We start from the raw sequence: 18,352 nt of genomic DNA, 5'->3' as shown, positions 1-18,352 counted from the left end.
AGCCTTCTTCTTGAGCTCTGCGAAATCCAGATGAATAAATTCAAATGGTACGTCAGAATGTTGAGGCAAAACCATCTCATCTGTTCTCTGAAGGTACTTGGCTTTGTGAACTTGACATTGATGACAAGACTGAGCATACCGTTGAACGTCCTCTTTCATGTGTTTCCACTGGAAGCGCTGACGACTCTTGTGATATGTCCTCCAAAAGCCGTCATGTCCACCTGAGTGCAGGGAGTCGTGATAGAGCTCAAAAATTCGAGGCACCATTGTTTCTGGGACTTTGAACTTTCCGTTATGAAACTTAAGTTCTTCAGTTCCCTCCTACAACAATGTTGCGTTGACATTTTTATGATGAGGAATTACCGCAAGTCTTGAAAGCGCATCTGCGTTCTTGAGGTGTTCTTCAGGCCTGTGGTGGACCATGAAAGTAAACTGCTGGAGTTCACTCACCCACCTAGCAATTTCTCTTCGAGGCTCGGCGAGGTTAAGGATATACGTTAAGGCTTGGTGATCCGTAAAGAGCTTGAAGCTCCTGCCATCCAGGTAAGGTCTAAAATAGCGTACGGCCAATAAGACTGCCAAGGCTTCCTTCTGTGTAGTCGTGTAGTTCAGTTTAGTTTTCGAAAAGGTGTACGAATAGTACCCGACGACCCTCTGTTGACGGCTCCGTGGAGAGTCGGTATCTCTACGGTAAAGCACTGCGCCTGTGCCATAATAAGAAGCATCGAAGTTTGGAAGAGTCAGGACCGGATCCGATTAAATAATGGTCACAAGGCTGTGATAAACAGATTCACACTCTGCTGTCCATTGAAATGGCACACTCTTCTTAGTAAATTCTGCGAGGCACTTGGTTTTGGTCGCATAATCTCTAATGAATGGCCGGAAATGCCCTGCAAGACCCAGAAATACCCGCAAAGAGTGCAAGTCATATGGCTTCTGCATTTTTGCGATTAGTTCGACTGATTCCTGTTTTGTTGTTTTGGTTTGGCGGTCAAATACTCTTTCAAGAAACACCACTTTACTTTGGAAAAACTCACTCTTCTTGTCATTGATTTTGAGCTCGGCGTCACAAAGTGCTTGAAGTACACTAGCCAGATAGTTTGAGTGCTCTTCCTCGTTGGGGGAGTATACTATTATATCGTCTGTGTAGACGTTAGAAAACTTCTCGATAAACGGTCCCAAGACGTCGTTCATCATTTTCTGGAACCAAGCGGGTGAGTTCTTCCGTCCAAATGGAAGTCGGTTGTACTCATAGATGTCAAAGGGCGGGATGAAGGCGGAATATTTCTTGCACTTTTCAGAAATCGGAACTTGCCAAAATCCTTTACATAGGTCAATGCGCGAGAAAACTCTGCAGCCACCCGTGTCATCTATGATAGAGTCTATACGTGGCATAACTCAGTCTGCTTATTAATTTGACTGTAGTCCGTGCAGAGTCGAAGACTTCCATCTTCCTTTGGTGCAATGGTGATGGGTGAAGCGAACGTGGACGTGGATGGACGGATAACCTGCGCATCCAACATCTTTTGAATCTCGTTCTGAAGCCACACTTTCTTCTCTCGTGACATATTATATGGCTTTTTTCTCACCACCGTCGTATCACTGAGCTGGAATGGAACCTCAAACTTCGTAGTTGCTGTCCTTTCAGGCACAGCATATCCTTTCAGGCACAGCAATTCCGGGTAAAGCGTCCTAACATCTTCACCTGACGATGGTTTCCGCGGAGTCCTTGAAGGCGAAACTGCAGCGTTGATAGCGCGGCGCTTTTCTTCTGTGGTAATTTCGCCTGTCCAGTAGATATTAAGGCGAAGTGCACTGATGATTAGACGTGAAAGCAGTAGCTCATACGGAACTCCGTCGAGTACCAGTGCTTGCGCAGTGACAGTGTTGCCGAGACACGATATGGTTATACAAGTCCATTTATCGTGAACATCTCGTCTTCCGTCGTATCCGTGTACTTCTACTGGTCTTCCCTCTTTTAATTTCGCCATCTACACAATATTTGCGTTAATAACCATGACGCTTGCTCCGCTGTCAACTAACGCACTCCGTTCCTTTCCGTCCACAAAAACAGATATGTACAATAGACTTGTATGAGAGAAATAAACAGCTTCTCTTGATGTCGTCGGGTGGAAGCCGAGACCCTCTCTATTTAGTTTTTTGTTACGTCATCTAGCTCTTCGCCATGGTCTGAGCTTCCCTGGGTGGTCAAAAAGGATACGGGTGTTGCAGTAGGTCTCCAGCTTGCAAGCCGGCGTCGTTCCTCAGCTCGTGTGGCCCCAGTATTCCTTGCAGCAGGTGTCATGGGTTGACGCTGGGTTCCTAGGTCTTGGAGGTAGAGGTTTCGCATTCCCTGCAGAAGTTCTTCGACCGTCTTGGGTCCTCGCATTTGTATTTGCTTCTGGAGGTCCGGACTTAAACCATGAATGATAAGCGGAACCACAGACGTCTCAGGCAAAGGTGAGTCCGCCAGCTGTAGCAAGCGCCTCTTTCTCATAAAAATAGCTGAGTGCAGATCCAGACCTGTAGTCGAACGTGATTGCTTTGTCCCATAGCAACACCTTGTTTTCGCTGAAGGAGCTCAGAAAGCTTGCTTTCCACTCTATCCATGGTTTTTTGCTGTGAGCGTTGAGACGCCATTCGTACCAACTATTTGCTATGCCCGATAGGAATAGTCGCATGTTTTTCACTTTATCTTCGTCGCTGTGCCAGTAGTTTTTATTAGATGCATACTCGTAAAACGTGAGCCAGGACTCGGGACTACTAGACTCTCCGTCAAACATGCCTGGCTTCACGTGTTCGCGGCTCGGTCTGCCTAATCTTTCGTCACGTTTACATGCAAGCGCATTAAATAATTTTGCTGCCTATTCTGTTCTTGGTGCAGTTCAAGAAACTTGTTGATCAGCTCGACGGAACTGTCAGGCGAAGCAGCGGCACCAGGCTTCGCGTCGTTTCTTACTAGAGTCAGCGCGAAATTCTCATAATCCTGAAGTTTCATGTTGATCCTCACCGTTCTTTTAGCAAGTAAATGGTCTGGAGTGAGCTTCATTTTAGTGCTTATATAGAAAACAAAGGCGCCAGTACTCCCTGCTTCCGGAAGAACTAGTTCCTCTTCATCTTGAGGCGTTGCGGTCAATATCCGGATGCCACCGCGTTGATTTGCTCCAACGGTGAAGCCCACTCACATCTTGAATATCCGCACAGAAAGTATATGCGGCTGCGCCAATTTGTAATAACACACAGTACTAGGCTGGCGCCAATATATGAGCTAGCACTGAGAGGGAAAGTACAGGAATTCAGAGTGTCGCTGCAGAACAGGTACTCGGCTCTTAGTGAGGAAACCAACCTTAGCGTAGATACAATGAATGATAATCTGACGAGTATCATTACGGAGTGTGCAGTGGAAGTTGAAGGCAGGGTAGTTAGGACACTGGCAAGCTTTCCCAGGAAACGAAGAACGTAACTGAGAAGCATCAAATCACGAAAGTGTCAAGTACAACAGACAAAATAGAACTGGCAGAGCTTTCGAAGTTGATTAATAGACGTTAGGTATGCGATGTAAGAAGGTATAACATGGAGAGAATTGAACACGCTCTGAAAAATGGAGGAAGCGTCAAAGCAGTGAAGAGGAAACTTGGGATAGGCAAAATTCAGATGTATGCACTAAGGGACAAAGAAGGCAAAATAACAACCAATAAGGATAGGATAGTTAAAATAGCGGAGGAGTTTTACAGAGATCTGTACAGTAGCCGAGACAACCACGACCTTAATACTATAAGAACTAGCAGTAACCCAGACGACACCCCACCAGTAATGATAGAAGAAGTCAGAAAAGCTTTAGAGAGCATGCAAAGAGGCAAAGCTGCTGGTGAGGATCAGGTAACATCAGATCTGCTGAAAGATGGAGGACAGATTGTGTTAGAAAAACTAGCCACCCTGTTTACGAGGTGTCTCCTGACGGGAAGTGTACCAGAGTCTTGGAAGAACGCTAACATCATCTTAATACATAAGAAAGGACATGACAAGGACTTGAAGAATTACAGGCCGATCAGCTTGCTCTCTGTAGTATACAAGCTATTTACAAAGGTAATTGCTAACAGAGTAAAAAAAACATTAGAATTCAATCAACCAAAGGAACAAGCAGGATTTCGAAAAGGCTACTCAACAATTGACCACATTCATACTATCAATCAGGTAATAGAGAAATGCTCAGAGTATAAACAACCGCTATACATAGCCTTCATAGATTACAAGAAGGCGTTTGATTCAGTAGAAATATCAGCCGTCATGCAGACACTGCGGAATCAGGGTGTAGATGAAGTATATATAAACATTCTGGAAGAAATCTACAGGGGATCAACTGCTACCATAGTGGTTGATAAAGAAAGTAACAGAATACCAATCAAGAAGGGTGTAAGGCAGAGGGACACAATCTCCCCAATGCTATTTACCGCGTGCTTACAGGAGGTTTTCAGAAGCCTAGAATGGGAACAGTTAGGAATAAGAGTTAATGGAGAATACCTAAGTAACCTGCGTTTCACCGATGACATTGCATTGCTGAGTAACTCAGGGGACGAATTGCAACTCATGATTACGGAGTTAGACAAGGAGAGCAGAAAGGTGGGTCTTAAAATTAATCTGCAGAAAACGAAAGTAGTGTACAACAACCTCGGAAAGGAGCAGCGCTTCGAGATAGGTAATAGTGCACTTCAAGTTGTAAAATACTATGTCTCCTTAGGGCAGGTAATAACCGCGGAGCCAAACCACGAGATTGAAGTAACTAGAAGAATAAGAATGGTGTGGAGTACATTCGGCAAGCACTCTCAAATTATGACAGGTAGATTGCCACTATTCCTCAAGAGGAAGGTATATAACAGCTGTATCTTGCCGGTACTTAGCTACGGAGCAGAAACCTGAAGACTTCCAAAGAGGGTTCAACTTAAATTGAGGACGACGCAGCGAGCAATGGAAAGAAAACTGGTAGGTGTAACCTTAAGAGACAAGAAGAGAGCAGAGTGGATTAGGGGACAAACGGGAGTTAAGGATATCATAGCTGAAATAAAAAAAGAAGAAATGGACATGGGCCGGGCATGTAGCGCGTAGAGAGAGAGAGAATAAACTTTATTGGGTTCCAGCATGCGGGATTCCCTCCGGCCGCGCAGGGCGTGGGGTTCACCCTATCTCACGTTACACTAGAAGTCCTAATGTCACGCGGGCCTAGACCTCAAGGCCTTCGTGCCCCGTCGCCGCTCGGGTTACTGAGGGTGTCCCCCTTTCGCCTTTGCAGCGCCAGTGCGACCTCGAGCTGCCGGACGGCCCTTCGCTGGTCTTCTGGGTCCGTAGACCCCACACGCTGTTCTACTTGCGGCGGTAACACCGGACCGTCCGCGCTGTCTGCGTCACATCCCCAGAGTATGTGAGCCAGGGTGGCTCTCGCGCTCGCGCACACACTGCACATTTCACTCACGTAGCGCGTAGACAGGATAACCGCTGGTCATTAAGGGTAACTAACTGGATTCCCAGAGAAGGGAAGCGGGTTAGGGGGAGACAGAAGGTTAGGTGGGCAGATGAGATTAAAAAGTTTGCGGGTATAAATTGGAAGCAGCAAGCACAGGACCGGGTTAACTGGCGGAACATGGGAGAGGCCTTTGTCCTGCAGTGGACGTAGTCAGGCTGATGATGATGGACGTAGCCATGCTGATGCTGCTGCTGCTGATGATGATAATGATGACCAGGGTGGGGTGTCAGACATCTTCTTTATTTCTAACCTCTTCTTCCTCCTCGTCTCCTTCCAACCCTGCCTAACGTACACGTACACCACTCTGATCTGATAACAGCTTTCGCTGTAATAACGCCACTGCCAATAATATCTGTCACCCAGGTAGACTCCATTGCTTCATATTGAAAAGCGAAGTTTAGGACAGGCAGCTTCACCCGCTATTAGAGGTGCTCAGGCTTGAGTGACTCTGGTATGCATATGTATGGTCGACGTACCCAGAGCTTTTTTTTTCTGGTTTCATTCTTCAGCTAACAGCTTTTCCCGTGAAACAGCTTTTCCCGTGAAAGACATATTGAAATATGCCAGCTCCACGGGTAACTGCTGTGATGTCTTCATTCATGCAATTCATGACATACCAATAATTATTCTTTTTTTTTCAGACATACATGCACATTCGGCCAAACGCGTTAATTCGTGGTGTACCTTGTTAACGGCCGGTATGCCACGAATCCATGTTAATGGAATACCACGTTAATTGTATACCATGAATTCCTGGTATGTCATGTTAATTGTATACCAGAAAAACCAGGAACCAACCACGAACGCTTCCGACGTATGCATTGTGTTTTTCTGCCAATTCGCGTCGTGATCCAGCTAACACGCATAATGCGAATATTTTTTTGACGACCTCTCTCTCACGTTTACCAAGCGAGCGCACATCGCACATGAGATGCACATCCTTGTATACCGCAGGGCAATGGAAAGATCACCATGGCATCGCGACACGAATGTTTCATGTATAATATGACTGCGTCACACGCATCTTATGATATTCGCGCTACAACGTAATAATCACATTCATTATTTACAATATCATACTGCGTCATTTTTGGTATAAATATGCCACGTTAACTAAACGACAATGCAATCACGTAGCCTAGATAGACAATTACATATGCTGAATGTAATAATATGTGCGGTTCAACGTCACAAAACCACCAATGATTATGCGAGACGCCATAGTGGAGGGCTCCTGAAATTCCTACCACCTGGGGTTGTTTAACGTGCGCCCAAATCTGAGCCCAAGCGTCTACAGCATTTTCGTCTCCATCGAAAATGTAGCCCCTAGGCCGGGATTCGAATTCGCGTCCTGCGGGTCAGAAGCCGAGTGCCTTAGCCACTAGACCACCACGACGGGGGCATATGCTCAATGTGTTTTTGCTTCACCAAAAACTGCGTCGAATTCACAGAAGTACACGAAAAAAAAAATCAGCATATCGCTTCCAACTACTGTTACAACATACATTATTTTTCGAATACAATGTGCATCTTATTATAATCATTCCAGTGGTTGGCTTTTGCGTTTTACACAGATTTCACAAAGGAATCGAAGTTGCACCAAATATAAATGGTTGGAGAACGGCATTATGCTGAAAGACGGGTCTCTATAAATTCCCACTCGTATAGGGCAGGCCATGGTAAATATCTGCACAAAAACGGAGGACGATTACAGATGCGTATGTTCGCTTAAAACGCGCTTCTGACCCCTCTTGTTCGCTTTTTTTACTCGAAACGTAATGTACAAATAGATGTAAGTCATACAAGGTGTTGATCGACGACACGGACACTGCTGACAAAGGAAGAAGTTCCCGAATATGCAAAATGTTTACACTCGGGTCATTGTTTCTGCGTATGGGCTATAATTTTTTTGTTTTCGAGGAATGACGGAGAAACGATGTACGCAATTTTGTCGTTAACAGTGAGAATACACTTGTGAAAATTGACAATTGCGCATGGTGTCACCACTGAATTTTGTTTTTGATGGCCAAAATCATCGGCTGCCTGTATGCACGTTCATAAATAGACACGGACAGCGTCAGAGGACTAGTACGCAGCGGAGCACAAGGGACGGGACTATTATTCCCTTCCTGTGCCCACCCTCTCATGCAGGTCCTGCAGACGCGCCAGTAGCGTGTCGTACTGGTACATAGCAACGCCACCGTCAAATCCGTCGTTCATACAGGAGCCCGTCAGGGGCAGCCAATCCTTGACCGCTTTTTCGTACTGGCCGTATAACTTCCGAAACTGTTTCAACACTTGGTTCCTCAGAGCGCTAGGGTAAGCGGAAGTACACTTGAGGCAGTCCTCGACTGCATCACACACCGCAACCCTGATGGTTTCGTGCTGCAAGACAGCGTTGTAGCAGATGTCGCTGTTCAACCACGTTCCCACTGCCGGTAGGACACCGAAAGCCGACCCATCCGCGATGGGATTTCCTTGGTCCAGCATCGACCTGATAATATCCAACACTTTTCCGATGCTGTAGTACCGCGTCCAAGTAGGTCCGACCGTGTCCGTGCCTAGAAGAGCCAGACAAACCTTGCCGTTTTCGTATAAGCTCGGGTGGAAACGTACCCTACCAGAGTCCGTGGTCATCAGCCTCACCAGCGGAGCCCTCGAAGGGTAGTCCGATGGACAACGAAGCACAAAGTGGAAGAAGCCTCCCTCGTAGGGCGTGTCGACGGGTCCCAGAATGAGGGCGTGGATCTTGGTTACGTCTTCGTCCTCGGCCTCAACGAACACTCCGCGGGGCCGGAGGTCCTCCAGGTCCGCAATCTGTCGCACCACGGTAGATATGCATTTCTCGGTTGGTTCCTTGTCCCCGTACTGGAAAGGGTCCCAGAAGGCAGTCGGTACTGGCGCCCGCACTAGTGGTTTTTGCTGTGGCCCAGTACCAGACTTTTCGTTCGTGTGGTTCATAATATTTCTCAAGCGGCCGCTCACCGATCCAAACATGGTTCATGCTGTAGAAGTCGACTTCGGGCTAATGCTGGTTGCCTAGTTGCTTTTTATCCCAGGGTAATTGCCCACTACGGTGACTGACGAAGAAGCTGCTGGTGATAACGGTGAATATAAAATTTGTTCTATGAGGCATGCTAAGATAGAATTCGTTCAGATTATTTACAAACAAATTGTAGATCTAGCTCCCTTGCTGATCTTCTAGGGCAGTCCATGACTACGGCTGCTCTTGCTGCTTGATGCTGATGGCCTAAGATGGATGGCGCTCACCCACAGAGGGGGATGGGCCAAGACCAGGCAGCAGGATACTTAAATGAAACTAAAATAAAATTTATTAAAGCCAATCTGAAAAATTAGTTTAGAGATAATGGTGCCAATAAACAAAAAATGTTTGCTGAGCGAGCAGTCAAACCATCTCTTGTTCCTGACAGACCTCGCTGCGAATTATAGACTTAAGATCTGAAAAGGTTAGGATTCACTAGCACAGTAATCTTTTAGTTGCATTCATGTAATCAAACACAGTGGAGCATATATCCCTGCTGCAGTAACCAAATGAAGTGCCGCCAAGTGATAAAAGTACTTGTAGATTTACTTTTATTCCTAGCTTTTGTAATGGGGCTACTAAAAATCTTTTTCTCTGATAAGAGTAACGACGACAGAATAAAACGAAATGTTCAATTGTTTCAATTTCGTTGCAAAATGCACAGCAGTGACGCCTTGAGCCAAGCTTTGTTAAGGTAATAATTTATTTGTGGAACTGTACAGCGTAATCTGGTATAAGTGACCTCTAACTGGCGAGATACACACCACTGTTTATTCCAGCAATACGTTAAATGCTCGAAGTCTTTAAATTTATCTGAATTACCTATTCCCCATTGCAAACAAGCCTTTCAGAACCTTAGCACTGTCACGTTTGCCGTATCTGGCAAAACTGGGATGGTGGGCCCACTCAGGGATGCTGCTGCTACAGTGTCTAGAAATATACTGCCTAGTGTGCTGAGCGCGGCCTAGGATATGGCCCTGCAGCTGATGACTGCCGGCGGCACCCGCATGGTGCGCTGCTGTGAGAGTGGGTGCCTGTGCGTTCAATCCTTGCACTCCGCAAGCGCTGCGAAGCTTTCAGGAGGCCAAGCTGCGCGAGGCCAACTATTATTTTCATGCATTTTCGGAGTGTTATTTACATAATGCTTTATAAAAACTACTCAATTGCTTTCACAGTACTGGCGCTTTGCAATACAAATGAGGATTATTTCGCGACATACATATCGTCATCCGCTACTGCCCGCAAAAAAAAAAAAAAACAGGCAGATCTCACGTAACTGTATGCTATGCAAGGTGACTCTGTTGTAATTTTTTATTAAGTGAAACATTATGAAGTGGCGCTAAATATATGCGAGAAATTGGATAGTCAACACTGGAACCAGCATTGGCGTTTCACGAACGTTTGGCTCTTCTTGCAAATTATTTCGAAGACCTGGCGTGGCTCTGTAGTTGAATACTTGGTTTCCATGCAGATTACTTGGCTTCGATTTCTCTGCTAGGACACAAACTTTTATTATTTGCTTTCGTAAAGTTAACGTTGCCGATGTCAGCTTAACGCTCACGCGTTGAAAAAAGATGTGGCGAGAAAGGTGTGATGGCGTACGTGATGGTATTGTGAAATTATTCATGTCAGGACCAGCGAGTCATATTCATCAAACGATCTTACCCGCCCACACAAGTTTTGAATTACCCTTAGTTAAGGGGGTGATCGTGAGAGCACCCAGACATAGGCGATTTGACAGACAGACAGACAGACAGACAGACAGACAGACAGACAGACAGACAGACAGACAGACAGACAGACAGACAGACAGACAGACAGACAGACAGGCGAACGGACGGATGGATGGACGGACAGGCGGATGGACAGTTAGACAGACAGACGGACGGATAGACAGACAGATAGACGGACGGATAGACAGACGGACAAGTAGACAGGCAGACGGACGGATAGACAGACGGACAGATAGATAGATCGACAGACTGACAGGCGGACAGATAGACGGACGGAAGGATGGACGGACAGATAGGCAGACGGACGAACGGACGGATGGACAGATAGATAGACGGACGGACAGACGGACAGATAGACGGACGGACGGATAGACGGACGGATACACAGACGGACAGATAGATAGATAGATATATAGATAGATAGATAGATAGATAAATAGATAGATAGATAGATAGATAGATAGATAGATAGATAGATAGATAGACAGACAGGCAGAAAGACAGATAGATAGATAGATAGATAGATAGATAGATAGATAGATAGATAGATAGATAGATAGATAGATAGATAGATAGATAGATAGATAGATAGATAGATAGATAGATAGATAGATAGATAGATAGATAGACGCGCAGACAGATAGATAAATAGATAGCTGCTCAAAGTGGTTGCAGTCCGCAAAGAAATTAATTTCAAGAACCATTGACAGTATAACCACCAGAGTTATTTTTAAAAATGTGCTTTGTTCTTGGGAGCAAAAATTGTCACAGAAGACCCAAAAACCTTTACCTCTTAGCCTGCATTCCATTAGGATTCGAGTGAAAACAAAGAACGATAACATGCGAATGAACAATCTGACACTCGCCGCATATGATAGTTGTTGGAAAGGGAGTCCGGCGTTGTAATGGGAGAAAAACTGTGTGAATGAAATTTGAAAGAATATTTTCAATTTTTTCAGATAAATATTGATATTTGAAGTTATGCCTAAACGGCGATTCCGTTCCCGACACCATTCACCGTAATCCGAAAAGATAGTTTGATGGAGTAACTCTCAGAATGCCTTTCTCACACGACAGCCTTCGGACTCAGCCTTCTGTCTGCCCTTTTGATCTTACTTTTTCAATCAGGAAACCGCGCTGGATCCGTTAGTGCGGGGAACAAGACACCTTTTCCTTGTTCGACCGATAACTTTTTTTACACGGCGGCACAATACACGTCGTTTCTTTACATTGCCGCTTAGCTTTTAACATCTCAGGTTGTTGGAGTGTACGTATGACGCCGTCGAACTTCACAGTAAATCAGATGGTAGCTGTAACACACTGATTTTAAACGCGGCGAGGCTCCGGCAGCAGCGGTACGAGATGAATATCGCGCGTTCGTGCACGCTCTCGACCCGCAGCGCCGCTTGTGGCATCTGAGTGCAGTCATCACATTCGGGACCACCCTCTCTCGTACGGAATGCGCGCGCTCAGCACACTATGCAGTATATTTCTATACACTGTACTGCTGCTAAATAGTCCACCATTTCGTTCAAATATAAGCCGCGGTGGCTTGGTACCCATAGCAAATGCATTTTTTTACGTTTTCCGGTACTAAATGCCGAAACGTATTCATCAGGTCAGCATTTGCTGCCCCAGAAAGTGCATTACATACTGACAACGAATCTGTAATGACAAGTGCTGATGATTCGCTTGAGGGCAATTTGCGTGGGCGAGTACAATAGCCAATAGTTCTGCAATGAATACAGGGGTATAATCTGGGAGTCGAATCGAAAAGGACCAGTCAAAAGAAGGGGAGAAGATGCCAACCCCAGCCTTTTATTTTGACACAGATGCATCAGTCGCAATGATATTGCTTATCTCTATCTATATATCTATCGAGCTATCTTTGCCATAAGATTCCTGAGCATCCTTGACTTATCGTCGCATTGAGCCTCTTGAAACCTGTTCCCTTTGTCTAATGCATAGGTAGAGAGAGAGGAGAAGTATTATAGACGGTAGTTGGGCTGCCTGGCGCAACTAGACCTCAGACATGACCAACTACCGCAAAAAAGACAACGGACAAGATGAAGCACCGCGTCTTGTTTGGACGTCTTGAGGGGCTAATTGGTTCATTGTATGCAGAAAAAATTGCGCTAAAAATAAAAAAAAACATCACAAAGAAGAAACACTTCAACATATCCAGCGCAATCTTTCACTCGATCTGTTTAAGTGTTCTGCTGCCTGTCTTGTCGTCAGCGGCTGTATCAGCAGCCACGTCGGTGCTTACAATGGCACACACACAAAAAAAGCAGGGGGGTGGAGGAAGAGATGCCACACAACCAAAGATATACGTTTGCGCTCAAAGGTGTAAACAGCCTTTGCCATCACAGGTCTAAAGTGATGCCTCACAAAGCAACAGAATGCCGAGAGAAAATTTGCTGTATTGAGAGATCCCAAGAAGGCGCACTTGGCACATGTTAAGCCTAGTTGAAACACCAATGACAGAAAAACTTAATTAGATATGCATAATCCTAATAGCGTCTAATCAAGTCATTGGGGATTAAGTTTATGTCCATACTAATTAGGCTTAGCTCAGCTTGTCTTTACCATGACCTACTACACTCCTGACCTGCCCAGAGAGCACCTCTTCCAGCGCCCACGTTCTAGTTCATACCTTCTGCCGCTAGGGCCGTCACCTACGAGCGGCGTGGCGCTAGGCAGCACCTGTTCGCTGTCGTCTGCTTCAGCCATCGCTGTGGCAGTGCAAATCGTTCTTATTGTGCATGAATTGTGTATGAATGTGTAAAATATGGCAAATAAAGCGATATGATTCCTCGTCAGAGTTGGCTGCATTCGTGTGGACGTTTGAAGCAGAAATAGAACCGTAAAAAAAGCACACAAAGGGTCACAGTGGCAAGCAGACGGGAACTTTTCTACAAATGAAGGAAAATTTATTATGAAAATATTTCTTGAATGAAAACGTAGTCCAACGAGATAAAAAAACTATTGTTAGGCATTCATTGTTCACACTGAATCACGATGGTTCCAGACGATACGCATACACAAATTGCAGAAGATACGCAGAAACACAGTAGGTCGTGTGCAGAAACTTGCAGACGGCAGATAGCTGCAGTAGTCAGCTCTAATAGTGGCCGCGTGCAGTTTTTTTTTTTTAGATGAGCTGACACCTCAAATGTAAGTATGGTGTATTGCTGCGTGCCATATTGCAAATCGGAACAAGGCAAACAAAGTAAAGTAAGTTTTCACGAGTTTCCTGCCACAGACATACGGGAAGAATGGATCGAGGCAATTGGAAGAAAAGGTGAGTCTTGTGTTTTTGAGAGTCGTTTCAATTCAGAACGAGTTGCAAGCTAGCAAGAAGCACCAGGGTGCTTTAGTAAACTTTATTTCCGTGTGTTATGCTAATTCACTGAGCTAAAAAACATGAAAGCTTTTTTAAAGTACCGCGGCTAATATGGCAGGCTCCACAAATAGTGCCAAGAAATTTAAATATAGCACACAAGAAAAAAGTAAATATACGAAATCTGTAAATTATGTAAAAATGCGTAGCGGTGGGTTGCGAGGGGTTCGAGCACCCTTCCCGAAGGCTGCCTCAACAAATGCCGCCGAAATCCATAAAAAAATTAATGATATGAAATATTTACGTGCTGCCTCCACAGTTTGTCTCTCTCTGTGTGTGTGTGTGTGTGTGTGTGTGTGTGTGTGTGTGTGTGTGTGTGTGTGTGTGTGTGTGTGTGTGTGTGTGTGTGTGTGTGTGTGTGTGTGTTTAGCGATGGACAACTCTTGAACACTGGGTGTCACTGAAGTTAGCGACCGAATTTGGTCAAATGTATTTCTCATCTCAAACCTCTATCTTCCCATACAGCTTTGTTCGTTTCTGTATAAGCTTACTTAAGGTAATTAGAAACGTTACGCCGGTAACGAAATGTGGCGATTAACTGTTCACTCTATATAGGGCTGGCAGGCGGTCGGGTATAATGACATAATTGAAGTCCTTCGTGCACGTATAGGCAGTTTGTCACAGAAGCAGACGCATGGTATCAGTCCGTCGCCCTCCTGCCGGCCGCACAGTAGCAGACGAACAGGTTATAGGTAGCGCCACCTACGGCGAGCGATTGAACGAGAGCGGGGACACGCGCTCCCATAGGAACCCCGCTATCTGAACAGGTCAGGAGTGTAGTAGGTCATGGTCTTTACTATGCAATTAAAAGTAAGTTAAGCTTAGATAAGCACAGTTAGGCTTAAGAACAAACAAAACTAACTAAGCATAGTATCTGCCGATTGAGCTGAGTATAACTAAAACTAAATCAGCCAAAACGTAGTTCGCTCCACTTTTACCAAGGTAAATTCTAGTTAGCGGAGTGAAGCCAAGTTCACAGTGATACAGAGCTATAGTCTGCACGTCAAATAAAATTAAGCTTAGTTAGGGTAGATAAAGCTCAGTCAATTTCGGTTAAGAATACAATTATTTCAGAATAATTTAGTAGCTTGATTAAGCAAACTAAACCGAGATACCTCAGATGTATCTGGCCAATTGTGCTAAATAAGCCTAACAAAGCTAATTAAATTCAGTTGAGCCCAACACTGCCTTGTGATCGAATGTCAGACACACTAAGACCGAACGGCGCTGATTTAATCGATACTGATCGATAATCAATCGATATTGATCCAAGTATTATTTAGCCCTCAGGTAAACCTAAACATACTACCTATCAATCAATACAAAATCGATGACCCACCGATACCGATCGGTAGCCAATCGATATTTCGAAGAATGTCGGAGAACAGCGGAGCCATAGCCTACATTCCTACTTGCTTTCCTATACGTGCGCGTTCGAGTCCACAAAAGCTGGAACTACCGGAAACCACCGGCTCCTCAGTGACTCAGCCTTGAGGCACTTCGTGAAAGATGCCCCCATTTTGCATATCATAACCACGAATAGAAAGGAGATTTCGCGGTAGTAAAATAATTTGAAATATGTGATCATCGATTTTATAATCTACGGAATACTGAATCAGATAAATTAGGCAGCTATTCTCCTTGTGCTGCACACAGCTTCGAATGTGACCATGGTACTCCTAAAGTCCAAACCAAATGCAGCTCCACTACTGTGAAGCCTGGGGAATCTCACAGCGCGGTCGCTCCTCGATTCCCTTTCGTAGAGTTCCCACTGCTTTGTTTACCAAAGTGCCGATGACATTGTTTGAAGTAAGCATCAAGGGTTTCCACGGCACGAGTAAAATCTGGTTAGGGAGGTTCAGAAACTCGGCGTGCAACATGCGGACTATTTTTCGATGCGCTTTTTTCGGCCTCCTACTTGTTATGGCGGTTGAGATACGTCAAGCGTGCAACTATTTCCGTCAGATGCTTCCATGGAGGTTAAAAAACACTGCTGGAGTGAAAATTATCAACCTCGAGTGAAGCCGTACCCACTGTAAGATGGCGGCTGCGGTTGCCATCATACTAGCGGCATGATGAGCTGTTGGCGTGCAGCGATTGAGAAGGAGCGTTCTCCTCGCACGCCCAACGAGTTTAACGTGGCAACCTTTTCGCGTCAGATAGTGCTCAAAGTGCATCCTTGTATGACTAGTTTTCTTTGGTAAGCTTTAGTTAGCTACCACGACAGAGTAGTCAAGTGGTCCACTATATTATGACGTCGTGATAGTCCAGATTGGGCAGCAGTATTTCTACATCTTCGTCGGTGCCGAGAACGATGCTGTCGCTTTCTTATCAGCAGTTTCTTTGTAGGTTGAGCCATTACTTAACATCTGTTTTAATACGCTGCGTTTTTCGTTAACTGCCAGACAGTATGTTGATGAAGCTTGATGGCATGAAAATAAAAGCTCATATTCCACTGAGCAAGGACATTAGTCGGTGTAGCATACGATGTTGACTTTCCCATTCCTTGTGCTGATCTTCCGATGCTGATCAAGGAAGAAGGTGATCACGCCAACACCACCTTCTACAAGAATCCCGTTTTGTGAAGGAGGAAGCTGCGATCATTGCTTCACGTAATAGCTGCTGTTTGTTGCTAGCGCATTCATTGACTCGCCCTTGCGACGCAACTGCAACTTATTTCTTTACCACCGGTTGTCGCTGTAAAAGGGTCCGTCACGTGAATTCGTACTTGCACCAACTGCCCCATTTATTTTTTTTACAGCACCGGCCGAAGGCGTCCACCACGCAGGTGTCTCACACGTGCAAAGTCTCGTGTAACGCACAGCAATTACCACACTAATGTTCTTTAGACATGGCGCGACACGCCGATAGTACATCGCACTTGTTCACAGAAATTCTATCATATATTGTGGGTTATTTTTTAATTTATCTTCAAGCATTCCTACGCAAACTCTCTGGTTCTATTCTTTCTTTCCTTTTCTTTAATTATTATGTAATAGTTTATTTCAGATAATCCACACCCTCCATCCATGGCCTCTCTGTGACCCGTCATGGGTATGCGCCACAAAACGAATATCATCAACGCACGCATCATTACCATCATCTCGAGCTATATGATGGGCTCTGCACCAGCGGCCAACAGGATGCAACGCCGTCCGCCCGCAGTCGTCGCCGACATTGCCTCCCCTTCCAGCAGCGACGAACCACGGCAACGTGCAGCCGTGTACAGTTTGGAGTTCACGTTGTCCCAGCCAGAGCAGCCGTCCATGCAGTGTCTGCTGCACCGACGGCTCAACCGCGATCTCATGAACATATTTGACAACCCTGTGCCTGGAGTGTTTGTCGAGCCTAAAGCAAGCGACATCACCAACGTCCACGCCGTCATCGTGGGACCTGACAGCACACCGTACCAAGGAGGCTTCTTCCATTTCGTGCTCAAATGCCTCCCCGACTACCCGGCCAGGCCACCGCTGGTACGCTTCATGACGACGGACGCCGGAAGGGTGCGCTTCAACCCGAACCTGTACAGCAGCGGGCTCGTCTCGCTCAGCATCTTGGGCACGTTTCCTGGACCCTCGTGGACCCCAGAGATGACCCTGAAGGCGGTGCTGGTTTCGATCCAGTCGTTGCTAACCAAGCAGCCTTTGGCTGACGAACGTGCACTGGGACGCGAGGTAGGAACCTGGCTCGAAGAGACGACCGGTTACAACGCCAAACTGCGCTTCCAGACACTCAGAGTCGCGATTTGCGACGTGCTAGAGGCCTGCTTTCTGGGCAACTCTTCGTACCCCCCGGTCCTGCAGCAGACTGTGGTGAAACATTTCGTAGACCATTATGCCAAGTACGAAATCTTAGCGTGTTCCCAGCTTAGCCTGAACCCGAGCTCTCTGACCGGCGATTGGAAGGCCTCTCAGGGGTATGAAACGCTGCTACAGCGTCTACGGGACTTGTACAGTCGAATACTGCAAAAGAGCGCGAGTGTCAAGCTGAAGAAAACGTGACAATGCGACTGCAACGGCGTCAAGTGCTCAACTCGGCTGTCGATAACGACGGAGCATAGCCTCCTCTATAACTTTGTGCCCGAGCGGTCGGTCCCTCAGCGCCGTCCCCCGAGCTATTATGGGATGCGAGCGCTCCTGGCGGAGCGCCGAGGCGCAAAACGAGAGAATGGATGGCAGCTATGGAGAAAAAACCGGCTTTGAGTAACTACCGAAAGGGCAAAAATGAAATAAGGAGGGAGGCATTTTACGATAATTCAAGGGGAAGCGCTTTACTGTTTGAAGCGAGATCGGGTTGCCTTAGAACGCGTAGTTATAAAGCAAGATTCAGTAAAGAAGAAGAACAATGCACATGCTGCGGGAAAGATAAGGAAACGGCGGAGCATGTTCTGATTGAATGTGGAGATATCCACCCAGGTGTACTACTGTATCCGTCAACTGAGCTCGTAATGGTTCTAAATTCTCTAAAGAATTACGCGGAAGTTTTCCTCGCAAGAGCGAGAAAGATGAATCAGCCACTGAAGGCTGCCGTTGACAACGCCGCGCAAATACTACAGAAACGTGACAAACTCAAGTGCTCGACCCCGGGACATCATAAAAAACTTTTGGAGGTTGTGCTCGTGAAGTTTCTCCGCCCACTTTTTCTGAACTTCGCGA

General features: G+C 45.9%; 2 protein-coding genes across 2 annotated transcripts; one reads left to right on the top strand and one right to left on the bottom strand.

The window, feature by feature from the left end:
• Window positions 1-7,636: 7,636 nt before the first annotated feature.
• Window positions 7,637-8,515, bottom strand: LOC119159948 (ubiquitin-conjugating enzyme E2 Z). Its single transcript, XM_037412739.2, has one exon. It carries the CDS (start codon window positions 8,513-8,515, stop codon window positions 7,637-7,639), a length of 879 nt encoding a protein of 292 aa, XP_037268636.2.
• Window positions 8,516-16,747: 8,232 nt separating this feature from the next.
• LOC119159961 (ubiquitin-conjugating enzyme E2 Z) lies at window positions 16,748-17,698 on the top strand. Its single transcript, XM_037412748.2, has one exon. It carries the CDS (start codon window positions 16,748-16,750, stop codon window positions 17,696-17,698), a length of 951 nt encoding a protein of 316 aa, XP_037268645.2.
• The last annotated feature ends 654 nt before the right edge of the window (window positions 17,699-18,352 follow it).

Source organism: Rhipicephalus microplus, chromosome 3, assembly GCF_043290135.1.
Source record: "Rhipicephalus microplus isolate Deutch F79 chromosome 3, USDA_Rmic, whole genome shotgun sequence".
Classification (NCBI taxonomy): domain Eukaryota; kingdom Metazoa; phylum Arthropoda; class Arachnida; order Ixodida; family Ixodidae; genus Rhipicephalus; species Rhipicephalus microplus.
Note: the sequence above shows the minus strand (reverse complement) of the source record. Positions and strands in the feature narration are given on the sequence as shown.